This window comes from Anoplolepis gracilipes, chromosome 2 (assembly GCF_047496725.1).
Source record: "Anoplolepis gracilipes chromosome 2, ASM4749672v1, whole genome shotgun sequence".
NCBI lineage: Eukaryota > Metazoa > Arthropoda > Insecta > Hymenoptera > Formicidae > Anoplolepis > Anoplolepis gracilipes.
In genome coordinates, this window is record NC_132971.1 from 2,711,801 (window position 1) to 2,726,892 (window position 15,092).

The window sequence follows — 15,092 nt, forward strand, 5'->3', positions numbered from 1 at the left end:
TATATTATATATACACATGTAATTATTGATCAAACTATTGTTTTTACAGTATGTAACGAGCATTTTAATTATATTTATTAAAAATATTTCTAATATATCTTTATTTTGTAATTGAAAATTATAGAACTGTTAGTAATTACAAATGTTCCGTTGATAGTATTTTATAAAAAAAAAATGTTTATTTTTAATTATTGAGATTCGACACAAATCAGGCTGTACACGTTTCTTTTAATATTGTACTAAAAATTAATTTCAAATATAAAAATTAATTCAAAGAAATTGAAATAAAAAATTAATCCAATATTAAAAGAAATGCATATAAAGTCTGTTCATGCATTATGCGTGCGTGTATATGTCAATGTATATCTATGCAGTTAGAGTGAACATATGACATATATTGTTCGGAATATATTCTTCATACAAAATTACTTATTAAGTATTTTTTATATTAATATGTACAAGAATTATTCGGCAAGAGTCTTTTCAATCCGCCCCGACGATAATATCGGACATATCCGGAAGCGAATGAATCTTCAACGTTTTTTCATTCGCAAGATGTAACAGGGATATAAAAGCAATTGGCACGCTCAATGCCTCGACATTGGTTTTCGTTAATAATTTTGGTAACATTTTGTAAATATCGCTAAACTGCTTATTCTCCTTCATATTCGTATTCGCTTCGATGTGTGTGTTCTCTTCTTCGTTAATATTTATTAAATCAACATTATCATTCGTACACAATTTCCATATAGTTTTTTTCAATTGTCGCATGTCGATCTTCTTCGCCTTCAAGCAGTAGGCAATGGATATTTTATTAGCTAGTTTTGGCGCGGCAACCAGATTGTCACCGATAAAGTTTTGGTTACCTAACCCAATAGCATCATCTTCAAAGTCCCTACCTCCTTCTTCATAATCATCACCATTATTCGTATCAGGACAATATTCTAACGTGTCGTTTGGATTGTTATAATCGTATCTCTCGTTGTCTGACACGTCCACGGCGGTCACCGCATTATTATCATTCCCTTTTTCATCGTTTTGCGACTTTAAAATCAGTCTTGGATTCAGGTACAGCTTCATCATTTGCGCAATATCATAATGTACATCTTCCGGTAACATTAAGTCCTCTGTATTCCATTCCGTTTTCGCAGTCTTGGCTTGTAATTTATTGGACAGGCTCAGCGCGAATTTTGCATCAATCACATCGCTATTCTCGTCATACGCCAGCTCGATTTGTCTTCTTTTTCGCAGCGGAGCTTGCATACAATGTGTCACCTTACTACCGGTGTCAGTGGAAGGTCTTGCGAAATTTCGAAATTTCCAATGAAATGGCCCGGCCCAATGCAAATTCATATTCGGCTGAAGAAAGGAATATTCAGATGTATTCGGCAGCGTCGCTGACGTCGGAACATTGCGCACGTCCAAAACATTCTCGCTACGTCGGTTCGCTACTCCCTGGTAACATCCTTGAACATTATTGTCGTGCTTTAAGTCAAAGAAATTCATCGGTTCAGGCATTGAGCTATTGTCATCAGGTTCCACGCTCGCATCCAGATCGAAATGGAAATGATTACTCTCATCATTATGTTCGGCTTCTTCGGCCATGTTCTCTTCCGGTTCATCTTCCACAGACCAGTCAAGAAACTCGAAGTTCGAATATGACATGCAGATCTCCAAATTCGAGAAATCATCAATTATCGGTGTACTGTATTTGGTATCTGGACTGTTTTGTGATCCAGATTTATCCTCTACAACGTCAACGAGCACATCATTATAAAGATGCAGATAAAAACCGGAATTTGCATGATGCGGTAGCGTCACTTGATACAGCATGTCGCTGGTTTGCGAATCTCCTTGGCCTATCATCATCGACATAGGTTTTTGGATTTCGATATTACCTCTTAAAGCCTCTACAGTATTAAAAATCTTTTGCTTGGCTTTCTTTTTCCTTTTCTTCTTTTGTACTGTTACGTTCGCTTCCGCGTCTTCTGCGTCTTCTCTATGATCCTCCGCATTTCGCTCCGTATCGTCGACCGCTTGTTCCAATCCACCCGCTATTTTAAATATATCAGTATGTACGCCATCTACACGGAGTCCGTAGATTTTGGTGCTCACATCCAGAGATGTGCTAGCCACTTGCAGATTCGACATATTGGCGTCTTGCTTTTTTATCATATATGTCATAAAATCGATCATTTCTAAACTAAACGCATTTTTAATGTTGATCTTGTTCTCGGCGTTCAGTTTTATGCATTGACTTATGCTCTCGACCATCTGAGGGGCCGGGATATTCGCTAAAAATCCCAGACCAAGAGAGTGTCTTTTGTTAGTGAAGGTAATATTAGATGATAATGGCGTTGATGTAAAAATCTCCCGTCGACGAGCAATACGTTCCGCTTCATCGTCATTTACTGAGAGAACAGTCGATGGTGGATTTTGAAAGGAAACAGACTTCCTTCGCAACGGTGATGAAGAAGTAGGTGAACTTTGCTGCACCACAGTCTCCAGCCTCTTGTTTATTACAGATTTGCGAGACTCCATGTTGTTATAAAAAATATATGACTTAATGGACTGGTACTCTATGTATCTCTTTTCAAATCAACTTTTGCATTCCTGGAAGAAAGCAAGCACACATTTATTTCAATCATAATAATAAAATAGAATCATTTATATATTATATATCGTACATTTATAATACATTTCTAGTTTCTGCACAATCCTATTTTTTTCTGTAATATAAGTCATATATAAAAATTATAGCTATAAAATAAAAAGTATTTCTTTTTAAGTTGTATCATAAATATTGCTTACATGAAAACAACTTGTATTAATCAAAACATGAGAATTACAGAAGGTGTGAGAATAACTTTATAGATTAGATTGTTATGATATTGGGCAAAAAAATATACTTTGCTCCATTTATTAATAAGTACTCTGACTCAAACTAACCTAATTGTATATATATCTTAATACTAATTTAATTATATATATTTCGTACTTAAAGGTTATAAATAAAGCATAAAATTTGAATTAATACCATTTTAGCGATAATCAAACAAATTAATTAACATTTTTGTACATTAAATAAATTATAGTTTTTTCATTGATTTTATTCTTGAAAAATTATACTCCATTTTTGGGAATGGAGTAAAATAACTGTATCCATAATGAAAAATATTCTCATTCTATAAAGTTTTATTTTCTTATTCTATAAAAAAAAAACCATTGTTTAATGAGGTAAGTTAATCATACATATCTAAATATTACTTACTCCCCACTGTTTATAGCAGTGAAATTATTCGCTATCTTTTCGAGATCGCTCCTAATCAGTCGCAGTAGAATATAATAACGCTGCAGTTCCTCGTAAGTTTTTTGCAGGACCTCTAATGTGCGTTTACTGTCCTGAGAAGGCATCGAGTATCACGTATCTTACGACATATATATGTGTGTAAGATATTTAAACATTTGAATTAGTATATTCAACTACGTTTCCTTCTCTAACTTATCCGTCACTTGTACTTATTAATATCGTAAGGGATAGAAAAACGTGGACAAAAAAATTGTTCAATAATAAACTGAATAGGATAATTCAAATGCTTTATGAAACGGCTAACGTACCGCGTACATACACAAAACGTCAAACGCGTGTTTCTAAAGACAATAGATCCGCACCACTGATTGCAGTTTGTTCCGGAAATCTACTCGTGAGATGGAGTAGCGTTTGGCTGACCAATCAGGATGAAAGAGGCAAGGATTCCTTTGCTCTGATTGGTCAATCGAACATGACTCAAAAACCTCGGAATTCAAGATATTTTCGATCAAACGTATCCTATCTAGATATTCATGCATCATGATTTAGAATTATGAACTGCTTTATTTTGTTTGTATTTTTTGTCCATTCAATGCTTAAAAGTCTAAATATACATACGTTCATCATTCATCTCTTCTCAAGTGCAAAAAGTTCTAAAGTTTGAGAGCAAAATATTAAAAGAAACATCTACAATTTGGTATTTGCGTTTGATATATATATATAAGAAAGATTTAAAAAAAAAAAGAAATAATATTAATATGAATATTAATTTAGCGAACAGCTAATTTTTTAAGCTGTGTAAATATATACACAAATAAATACGCACAAACTCCAACATAAAATTAGTGGGAGTTTGCACATTTGTGAATTTTCGCTGTTCTTTTATAAAATAATTGGTAATTTGATTCTTAACAAATATTCTAACACTACAAGAATATAATTTTTATATTCATTATCTTGAGAGACACTAAATTTAAATATCAAATTGGCATAATTATATTTTATTATCTCAGAGAAATGTTTGAAAAAAAATTAGTAAATGGCATTGTTGCCTTGAGTAAGGAGGAATATGATGATTATCAAAAGTCCCTTTCATTGAAAAAAGAATGGTGTGGTATTAATGTCAGTGCTGGTAAGGATACAACATAATGAAATATTAAGTTAAGATTTATATTTGTGTATAAATATAATAATACAGGTTTCAATAAATAAATTTGTAATTTCAGATTCACGAATGACATTAAATGTACCAATGCTCATTATGGAGCTATATCGATTAGTACCTTATAAGGAAGGACGTTATGTACATTTTCACCCATTCAATATGCCTTATATTAAAGTACGTAAAATTGAGCTAGTTGGAGTTGTTACAAATGTTAAGCACAATGTCAATAATTTGTTTCTAACAAGTAAGACAAGAGGCATGATAAATGATAAATTTAATAATAAACAGGAAGAGATCAAAACTTTTGCAGTCTTATTGCAGTTGAGGATGGAACAGGAGTGGTGGAGATTAATTACAAATTGGAACAATATCAGTTTCTATTGAAACAACGACAAGAGATTGATGAAAAGTATAGGAATCAAGCTGGAAATTTAAGAACAACAAAAATAATCGAAAATTGTCCAAAAAAATTTCCTAAGACACGTCCACGGTTTACCTATCCATGTAATACATCCTTACAAGATATAGCTGTAAGTTTAAAAACAATCATGATTGCAAGTTGTCAAATCATTAATTTTCATGATAGTGAACTATCTTATGCATTTCAGTTATTTTTCCTTTTATATATTGTTAATCATTAATAAGACTTATACTATTGAAATTAAATATAATAAAAAAGCATTTTACTAGAAAGATTATTTGTTACAATGTATAAATACGATACAAAATTAATTTTAATAGATCTTGGAAAACAAGTGGTGGTCGGAAACAGACAATGGACTATTGGGTAAAGAAATCCAACCTTTTGATCATGTTTATGTCACTGGATATCCTTGTCTTGATACAAAATTTCAAAAGATACCAGAAGAAATTACGACAGAATTTATTGAACATGCAAGACTGACTGTGTTTGCAATATCTGTCACATGTATTTCTGAGGAGACTTACAATAAAAAATTATCTATGTGGATAAGTAATACTATTTGTCAAAGATACAAAAAGGTAGAAAAAAAAGTTTACATTGCAAAAAAATAATTAAAATCTGTGAGAGAATTATGTTATCTTATTTTTATAATAGTTTACTATTAGATACACATGTACATCATTACTAAACATTACACAGAATTATAGATGTATAAATATTTGTTCAATACAGTGATGTTATTTAAATAAAATTATATCAGCTTTAATTCTTATTACAGATTAGATTTGTTTTTCATCTGTTTGTTTTTTTTTCCAAAACTCGAATTGCGTACGTTTGCATTTATTTCATTCTGCAGATAAGAATTTTTAAAAAATGTAGAAAAGCAAGCAGATCCAAGTATTTGAAACAATTTATAGACTCGTAATTTATAGACTGATAAATACAACACCTAGTGCTGTCTTTTCTTAACAGATGCCGCCGGTTATTTAACTCCGTCCTCTTTTTCTTTCTTCTTCTCTTTTTAGGATTCTTGCACACAGAACGCATCGACACGTGTTATACGTGCCAAAAAGCAACGCTTTTCTGACCAATCAACCTTTCGTTCTTACGGACGAACTGTAAATCGATTGGCTATCGCGCCGCTTTTCCGCACGCATAACGCATTGACAAATTCTGTGTGCAAGAGCCCTTATCTTTCTTCCAACCTTACCGACACCCGTCACCGGCCTCCACCCTCCACCGCGAGAAGCCGTGTGGTGTGTGTGTGTGGTGCGTGCCGTCATTCTCGCTCGTGACACGTGAGTGAACGTACGAAGTGCACGCTTTCCTTATCGTAGGATGGCCGCGATGCTGTCCAATTGTTCGCGTTTCGCGCCTCGCGTAATTACGCGAAGTAACGTGTTACAGGCCAAGGTAAGATTACGTCCGGACGTTCCGACTTTCCCGCTCTCTCTCTCTCTCTCTCTTCCTCTTTGCAACACGCACGATCGACCGCTGTGATATTTATATCGCTCTCTCTCGGAGATTAAACTGCCGAGGAGCGTTCGTCGAATTGTGCCTTCGAGATTTGTCAGTGTCTCCAATCTTTTTCTCTCGCCGCGACGATTACATAATATATATACATACATACATACGTATCGCTCGACGACACCTTTGTGGCTCATGTGGTCTGTCATTTTTAAAATTTCTGCGCGAGGAGTTAATCCTTGATCACGAGACTTATCGATGAACACGTGCTTATCGTAATTGTAATTAATCATTTCGATTGTAAAGTTGCAAGGCCGATGGTGTGCTCTCTCTTTTTGTCTCTTTCTCCCTCATGGTGGAACAATGACTATTTTTATCTTCGACCGTGTGTGTCAGAAAATATTTCATAAGATTATACGACTAGTTTTCTGACTGAACCCACCGTTTTTTTCTGAATTACTGTCTTGTTGAACATGCTTTATAACAATGGTGAAATAAAATTAAACCAACTCGTTCTTTTTGCAGGTCGCGAGATCGTTGTATAGTCAAGGTAAGGTTAATTGGAGATATAATGAAGACTGAGAATAACAACTATCACATTGATTGAAAGAAATCTATTGGAACAGGAAGCTATTAACTATATTGAATTATTTTTATAGGGCGCACTGTAGTTATTCATGCCGAACATATGCCCAATGTCAAAACTTCATTGTAAGTAATATTGTATGTATATGTGTATTATTTTACATCTATATATATATATATATATTTACTTTTAAAATATACTGTTGTGTAGAAGTTTAATAACACATACATGCCTGGAAACCTTAATTTTTTGATGCTGTGCTAATACCTTTTAATTGTTCAAAAATGGAACAAAGATAAAATAGGAAAGATCTTAAAGTATTCTTTTGCCTGTAGATGTAGAAAATATAAGGCAAACTGTTATTGGATAAATCAAGCAAAACATATACATTCAACTTCAGCATTATGTAAGTATAATATTTTAAATCTTAATTATGTTTTTCTAAAAACATGCAAAATAAAGATTTACTTTAATTTATCTTTTGTGTAATTCGTGTTATCTAAAAATAGGGGAGATCAAGGAAATTGTAGTTCCTCCATTCGCCGAAAGTGTAAGCGAAGGCGATGTGAGGTGGGAGAAGAAACTTGGCGACCAGGTCAAGGAAGATGATGTTCTTTGCGAAATCGAGACGGACAAGGTACGTAGATCTCAATTTCTTATCTCTTTATCATAACATAAAGTAGAAATATACAAAGTCGGAATATTATAAGACTATTATCATTTATTTAATTATCCATAGACTTCGGTTCCCGTTCCATCGCCTGGGTCTGGCGTCATAAAAGAGCTCTTCGTTAAAGATGGTGATACCGTGAAGCCAGGTCAGAAATTATGCAGCATCGACATCGGTGCAATTGGCAGAGCCGCGGTCGCACCCGCGGCAAAAGAACCGAAACCTGCTGCGGCCGCACCGCCACCTCCTCCTCCTCCGCCGCCACAACCAAAAGCGGCAACACCTCCTAGCACGGCGGTACCTCCTCCGCCACCGCCGCAACCCGCGGCGGCACCGATTCCACCTCCTGCCGCTAAACCACCACCTCCGCAAGCACCTATCGCATCGATGCCGGTCGCTGCTATCAAACACGCGCAGGTAATTCGTTAATGAATAATTATACGTAACTTCTTATAATGTTGGTGAGAACGGTGTATTTTCAGTCGCTGGAAAGCGCGAAAGTTCAACTACCTCCCACCGATTATTCGCGTGAAATAATCGGCACCAGGACAGAACAACGGGTGAAGATGAACAGAATGCGTCTGCGTATCGCAGACCGTCTGAAAGAAGCGCAAAACACGAATGCTATGTTGACTACTTTTAATGAAATTGATATGAGGTAATTTCATTGAGCAAACAGATTTTATGTCGCTTATAATTTGTATTTAAAGATCTTATTTATGATGTTTAACATATTTTATTTTAATTTTTACTTAACGTATGTCGCATTATTAATTTGCAGTCGCATTATTGAGTTTCGAAAAACGCATCAAGAATCATTTACGAAAAAATACGGTATCAAACTCGGATTCATGAGTCCGTTCGTCGCAGCCAGTGCTTACGCTTTGAAAGATCAACCTGTGGTAAACGCCGTAATAGACGGCACCGATATAGTATATAGAGATTACGTAGACATTAGCGTGGCCGTCGCGACGCCCAAGGGACTCGTTGTGCCAGTGCTACGCAGTGTAGAGAATAAAAATTACGCCGAGCTCGAGATTGCCTTGGCTGCGTTAGGCGACAAAGCCAGGAAAGGAAAGATCACCGTCGAGGACATGGACGGCGGCACTTTTACTATAAGTAACGGTGGCGTTTTCGGTTCAATGTTAGGAACTCCCATCATTAATCCGCCGCAGAGTGCAATTCTCGGTATGCACGGCGTCTTTGATAGACCAATCGCCGTTAAGGGAGAGGTAAAGTTCAACGAAATTTTTATTAAGATTCGTCAGTTTCTATCAATGTCTATAATTATAATTTTTATTACTCATTATTTGTCAATTAACAAGCACCTTATATTCTCAGGTTGTCATTAAACCAATGATGTACGTAGCTTTGACATATGATCATCGACTGATCGATGGGCGCGAGGCTGTACTATTCTTAAGAAAGATCAAAGATGCCGTAGAAGATCCTAGGATTATCTTAGCTGGCCTTTAATAACTTAAAACAGACGTTTGTCGCGCATTGACAATTTTTATGATAATCTTGGAATAAAGAAGAGCGCGACGCGACAGTCCGTAAAAATTCTCAGTTGGGAGTCTTCCCGCTTTGGAAACCTTTTGATTGGAGCATTAAGAAACGTTTCAATATTCTATCAATCTCTATAAATTGAACATGGGATGATGTGGCAAGTGCAGTCATAAATAACGATAAATATGTTAGTACTGTTATTCTGAATTCTTTCAGTGAAATGAGTCGCTTTGTATGTTAAACCTGACTATGTTGAACGATTTTTGTTATCGGAATTTTTCGATATGACAATCGCTCAATGTAATTACATCATTAGTTATGTTTGTTTACGCATGAAACCTCGAGATACCACGAATGCATATTTTTATTTCCTTCGTACGCATCACGCTTGAGTTGGCGAAGATGTGAGCACAGAGGAACGGAGAAGTCGAGTTAGAAAATACTTTATTAGATGTAGATCCAAAGCTAAAATAAAATCTCACCAATCTAAGTGTTTAGTATTGTTGAATTGTGACCATGGGTATTATACGTAACGCGATTTAATCTTTAAAAATTCGAAAGTGATATAGTTTGCACTTGTACGTTATACCGAGTGTTTCGGAAGTATCTGTTCATCGGGAACTTTTCTGCACTAGAAGAAAAGAGGGATATTATCTTGTAAATCAAAATTGTTTTTAAATGAAAGAAACGAACCAAAACGTAGATATATGTTTTTGCATAGGAGTGTGGAGCAAAATACGTTAGCGTATAATACGTTAACATACACACTGCCAAATTCTGTATGAATTTTTTAAAGTATCGTTAAATTGAAACAAAAATCCACATGAAGGTACGCTGTATTGTAAAACAACATTTGTTACGATACATCGTACAATGTTCTTATCACTCTGTCTTTATATTGTCAATATAAATGAATTGTGGAGATATGAAATGCGAATATCTTTAGTCCCGTTGTAAAATACATTGTATATTGTTCGATATTCTGTGTATTAATGACGAAATATGCATATATAAAGCACGCTGATTAAACCTTGAATTCTGTGTCATTTCAATAATGTTATGATTAAAAAAGTTTTTAAACAGTGCTAATAATAAATAATTAATATATTAAACAACATTAGCTAAACGACTGATTAAATTTGTTTAACGAAAATTCTTTTAATATTTGTATCCGTCATTTTGGAGTATATTTTTAGAAACAAGGAAAGATAAATAATTGTTATATTTTTCGATGCAATGCAATTGTTCTTCTGCCTGGAAATTAAATATATATTTTATTTTTCTAGTAAATCCGAAGACTTTTATTAGGTGAGAGAAGACCTCTCTGTGTGAATCTTTATTTTATACGCGATCGAGATATCGATTGGACCGAGATGGTGGGAGAATCGATGTTCTCCTATCGACAGCGCACAATCGAATCCTGGCGAATGACTTCGCCGTTTCGAGGAACAATCAAGTGTTAAGGAAAAATGGTAAGTCTGTCAAAATTAAAATAAAAACTATTATTATTTATTGTTGTAAAGCAACGTTTCCGTTGTTTAATATAAAGAAAAATAATTACTATTGCTAATGTTTAATTTTTTTGCATTTTTACTACTTTAAACTTTCTTAGGTTATAACCATCTTTCAAGCGTTAGTTTATCTTGAAATTTTTGTAAAAGAAGCTTGTGTAATAAATTAATTGAATTTTTTTCGTAAACAAATATTTCTTGTCATATAACAAATTAATGTTTATTTATAATAGTTGCAATAAAAATTTATTTAAAAGAATATTTTATAATTTTTAAGTATATTTTTTTATTAATACATAACATTTTGTATTGCATTACTTTTAAATATGACAAATGTAATAAAATTTCAACAGGGTCAAAACCAATCTGGTAGTGGTGGTAGTGGAGGAGACAAGAAGGATGATAAAGATAAAAAGAAAAAATATGAACCACCAATTCCTACAAGAGTGGGTAAAAAGAAAAGACGTACTAAAGGACCAGATGCAGCTCTAAAACTGCCTCAAGTGACTCCCCACACACGTTGTAGATTGAAACTTTTGAAGCTGGAACGCATAAAGGATTACCTATTGATGGAGGAGGAATTTATCAGGAATCAAGAACGCTTGAAGCCACAAGAAGAAAAAAATGAGGAAGAAAGATCAAAGGTGGATGATCTTCGTGGAACACCAATGTCTGTTGGAACATTGGAAGAAATAATAGATGACAATCATGCAATAGTGTCAACCTCTGTTGGCTCCGAGCATTATGTATCCATCTTGTCATTTGTGGATAAAGATCAATTGGAGCCTGGTTGTTCTGTGTTACTAAATCATAAAGTTCATGCTGTTGTTGGTGTGTTAGGAGATGATACAGATCCTATGGTTACAGTGATGAAACTTGAAAAGGCTCCTCAAGAGACTTATACTGATATTGGGGGTAAGTTACATACATTCATTTATATTTACAATTTATACTCTGATAAATCTGTAATTAATATTTTGTTGCAATTGTTGAGATTCATAATTTTTATTTGTTGTTGAAACTTCTAAAAACAATATAGAGATTTTTAATTAAATCATTTTTTATTAAAAATTTAAATTAATTGAAATTTAAATATAAAAAGTAAAAAAAAAACCAAAGTTATATAAAAAAATGTAATGTTTAATTATAAACTTTGAAAAAAAGATTTGTTTTTGAAACAAGTTAAAAATAAAAATATCAAAGAATAAATAATTCATAGATATTTGTTATTTGCAGGTCTTGATACTCAAATTCAGGAAATTAAAGAATCTGTAGAGCTACCATTAACCCATCCAGAATATTATGAGGAAATGGGTATTAAGCCTCCAAAAGGTGTAATACTTTATGGACCACCTGGAACAGGGAAGACACTGCTCGCCAAGGCTGTAGCTAATCAGACATCAGCTACATTTTTGAGAGTTGTTGGTTCTGAACTTATACAAAAATATCTAGGTGATGGCCCAAAGCTTGTGAGAGAACTTTTCAGAGTTGCTGAAGAGCATGCCCCTTCTATTGTCTTCATAGACGAGATAGATGCAGTAGGAACAAAGAGATACGATAGCAATAGCGGCGGCGAAAGAGAGATTCAGAGAACTATGTTGGAATTGCTTAATCAACTTGATGGTATGTTAACTTCTAATACAAAGTATATAAAAATATCTCTTTAAATATATATTTAATTATATATTAAATATCTCTTTAAATATATATTAAACAAAGGAATTTTTTATTATTAGGTTTTGATAGCAGAGGCGATGTGAAAGTGGTTATGGCTACCAATAGAATAGAGACCTTAGATCCTGCTTTGATTCGACCTGGTCGTATTGATAGAAAAATAGAATTCCCTTTACCAGATGAAAAAACTAAAAGAAGAATCTTCAATATTCATACAAGCAGAATGACTTTGGCACCTGATGTGAACCTTGCAGAGTTAATCATGGCAAAGGATGATCTCTCTGGTGCAGATATAAAGGTAAGAAATTCTATTAAAAACTTTATTGCACTATATGCATTATTTTTGTATAAATATATTTTCTACTATTTTATTATCGATTTAAAATGTATATAAAATTTGTAGGCAATATGTACTGAAGCTGGTTTAATGGCTCTACGTGAACGTCGTATGAAGGTTACTAGCGACGATTTCAAGAAGTCTAAAGAAAGTGTACTGTATCGAAAGAAAGAAGGTTCTCCTGAAGGATTATATTTATAAAAATAATTTCGTCATTAATGATTTTCTGTATGATTGAGTCGTATAATTACTCAAACTTCTCAATAAAAATTTATATAGGGAAATTAATTTTTACAATAATGTATTTATAAAAGTGTATTATGTACTTTTAATAATTTTTTTATCTAACCAGTATTATTTGTTGCAAATGTTAAAGTCTGTCTACTTTAAAGAAATTAAATAGTTAAATTAGTTTCAATGCCTGATTTATTTAAGATTGGTTTCAAAATATTCGTGTAGCCTATTTATTACTGTTGCAGAGTGTTTTCTCTGATTACTTAGAATTTTAGAAAATTTAATATCTTTGTATGTATTGTTAGTTTTTTGTTCCACACTGCATATCCAACATGCACCTCGTCTAGTTTTATCGAGAACAGCAGCTACATCCGCAGGATGTTTTAAAGTAGGTGATAAAATAGTAGCCAGACTTTTGCATTTTCCCAATTTAAAAGCTGTCTCAAAACCATCTTTATAACCTATATCAAATCCTTCTTGTAGCACAGAGTCCGCTCCGTCCTGTATTCCTTCCCTATAGCCAGTCTAAAAAGAAAATCATTAAATATTAAAAAATTATTAACAATAAGTAGAAAAAAATAATATTGCGAAGTAGATACCAAGTCATGCTTTATAACCTCAATACATGACCTGTCAAAAAATTCGATATATGTACCTTGATAGCAATATCCGTAATGCGTTCCCAACACTTTGAAGCAACGTGTAAAGAATCGTCATCCTCTGTCAAATATGAATCGTGTTCCGTCGTTTTTATTACATTTTCCATTTTGTACAATTGTGTTGTAAAATCACTCTCTTTTCCTGAAACAACTTTAATTAAAATCTTTCACAAATTGATAGCTGAGTAAATTTTAAATATATTAAACGTACACACAAATACATAAAATTTTGAACTGTAATCTAGTAAACGTACATTTATAGATTATCAGCATGAGTATTTTTAATTGGATCGCAATCCGCAATATCTTTTCAGCTAAAATTATAGTTCGAGTCGTTCTTTGATACTTACTGAAAAATGAACAGGGCAGAGCACGCTAATAGCATCTTTCCAAACGCACCTGCACCTTTAGCATGCGTTTTAGAAGTCGAATTTATCTTTGTAGTGCAAAAGCTGTTCAGCAATACAAATCTGAGGCGTCGGATAAAAATAATATAAATAAAAATAAATCTATATCTATATAAATATAAATAATAATAATAACAATAATTTATATAAATCTATATCTGTCTGTTTCATGTAATTAAATCGATTCGTTTTACATTCCTTTTAATTATTTTCTAGTCATTCTTCTTTTCAAAAATTGAATATTTACATAAATAAAACAAGTGCACTTTCTTATATATATATATATATATATATATATTCCCCATAAATTATAATAGATAAAAAGATATGATATATAGATAACAATGGTTTCAGTTTTATGCAAATTTTATTTTATTAATAAAAAATTAATATTTTATGAATTTATTATACAATCACAGTATTTTTGCCTATATACTAACAGATTTTTTTAAATTTGAATATATATATATATATATATATATATGTTCTTACATCTTATTTACAGTCGGATCTCTTATCCTACGACAAAGAATCCTGTCATGCTACGACCGTGAAAGGGAAATTATACCCTCTCAAATTTTTGTCGTAGGATCAAAGATTTAAGGGCAAGATTCCGGATCGAAAATGTCGTAGGATAAGAGTTCCGACTGTACACAAATTTTTTAAAACTTTCGAGCATGTTAAAACTAAAGCTTCAAAATCCTTTTTTTTCTAAACTTTCCTACGATTATTTTTCACTTGGTATCGACAACTGTTTTGAAAAATACAGGTTTAGCTTCAGAGTTATGTAATTCGGCTAAAAAATTGTAAGAAAGTTAAAATAATATTTTGTTTTAATATCCTATCAAGTTTTAAAAAATTTATTTTTTTCAGTATTTACAAAGAAAGAAGCAAAACTTAAGGGTACTTAATACTTTTGAACATGGCTGTTATAATATATCATAAAACATCGACAATCTAACAGCATAAAGATGTTGAGTATAAAGACATATTTCTTTCTTTATTCGTATTTCATATTGAAACTCAAAAAGATTAAGCGACATTAGAAATTTTGTGTAATGCATGTAAAAGTATGAAGCAAGGACAGTGTAATTATTAATTTTATTACATACAAAAATTTTTTTTATTTAATGCTAGAT

General features: G+C 32.9%; 5 protein-coding genes across 12 annotated transcripts; 3 read left to right on the forward strand and 2 right to left on the reverse strand.

The window, feature by feature from the left end:
• Positions 1 to 44: 44 nt before the first annotated feature.
• Positions 45 to 3,652, reverse strand: LOC140663022 (condensin complex subunit 2-like). Its single transcript, XM_072886863.1, has 2 exons — positions 3,272 to 3,652; positions 45 to 2,613 (listed from the first exon to the last, which is right to left on the reverse strand). The coding sequence occupies exon 2, from the start codon at positions 2,539 to 2,541 to the stop codon at positions 484 to 486; it is 2,058 nt and encodes a 685-aa protein (XP_072742964.1). The 5' UTR covers positions 2,542 to 2,613; positions 3,272 to 3,652; the 3' UTR covers positions 45 to 483.
• Positions 3,653 to 3,859: 207 nt separating this feature from the next.
• On the forward strand, positions 3,860 to 5,591 carry LOC140676422 (uncharacterized). 3 transcript variants are annotated; one of them, XM_072911456.1, is made up of 6 exons: positions 3,872 to 4,007; positions 4,085 to 4,206; positions 4,324 to 4,442; positions 4,537 to 4,719; positions 4,797 to 5,005; positions 5,217 to 5,591. In XM_072911456.1, the coding sequence occupies exons 3-6, from the start codon at positions 4,328 to 4,330 to the stop codon at positions 5,508 to 5,510; spliced, it is 801 nt and encodes a 266-aa protein (XP_072767557.1). In that variant the 5' UTR covers positions 3,872 to 4,007; positions 4,085 to 4,206; positions 4,324 to 4,327; the 3' UTR covers positions 5,511 to 5,591. The 3 variants fall into 3 exon arrangements, with proteins under 3 accessions (XP_072767558.1, XP_072767557.1, XP_072767556.1); XM_072911457.1 differs by lacking the exon at positions 4,085 to 4,206 and having other exon boundaries at positions 3,860 to 4,007; XM_072911455.1 differs by lacking the exon at positions 3,872 to 4,007 and having other exon boundaries at positions 4,018 to 4,206.
• A 524-nt stretch (positions 5,592 to 6,115) lies between these two features.
• Positions 6,116 to 10,167, forward strand: LOC140676211 (dihydrolipoyllysine-residue succinyltransferase component of 2-oxoglutarate dehydrogenase complex, mitochondrial). Its single transcript, XM_072911065.1, has 9 exons — positions 6,116 to 6,312; positions 6,892 to 6,916; positions 7,026 to 7,077; positions 7,288 to 7,358; positions 7,462 to 7,589; positions 7,692 to 8,039; positions 8,105 to 8,280; positions 8,404 to 8,854; positions 8,964 to 10,167. The coding sequence occupies exons 1-9, from the start codon at positions 6,238 to 6,240 to the stop codon at positions 9,096 to 9,098; spliced, it is 1,461 nt and encodes a 486-aa protein (XP_072767166.1). The 5' UTR covers positions 6,116 to 6,237; the 3' UTR covers positions 9,099 to 10,167.
• Positions 10,168 to 10,446: 279 nt separating this feature from the next.
• Rpt2 (26S proteasome regulatory subunit Rpt2) lies at positions 10,447 to 12,854 on the forward strand. The gene is made up of 5 exons (XM_072911066.1): positions 10,447 to 10,603; positions 10,996 to 11,557; positions 11,879 to 12,265; positions 12,379 to 12,614; positions 12,720 to 12,854. The coding sequence occupies exons 1-5, from the start codon at positions 10,601 to 10,603 to the stop codon at positions 12,852 to 12,854; spliced, it is 1,323 nt and encodes a 440-aa protein (XP_072767167.1). The 5' UTR covers positions 10,447 to 10,600.
• Positions 12,654 to 14,037, reverse strand: LOC140676213 (uncharacterized). 6 transcript variants are annotated; one of them, XM_072911070.1, is made up of 3 exons: positions 13,897 to 14,037; positions 13,543 to 13,697; positions 12,654 to 13,412 (listed from the first exon to the last, which is right to left on the reverse strand). In XM_072911070.1, exons 2-3 carry the CDS (start codon positions 13,651 to 13,653, stop codon positions 13,080 to 13,082), a joined length of 444 nt encoding a protein of 147 aa, XP_072767171.1. In that variant the 5' UTR covers positions 13,654 to 13,697; positions 13,897 to 14,037; the 3' UTR covers positions 12,654 to 13,079. The 6 variants fall into 6 exon arrangements, with proteins under 6 accessions (XP_072767171.1, XP_072767170.1, XP_072767173.1 ...); XM_072911069.1 differs by having other exon boundaries at positions 13,543 to 13,688; positions 13,897 to 14,030; XM_072911072.1 differs by having other exon boundaries at positions 13,543 to 13,710; positions 13,897 to 14,026.
• Positions 14,038 to 15,092: the final 1,055 nt, after the last annotated feature.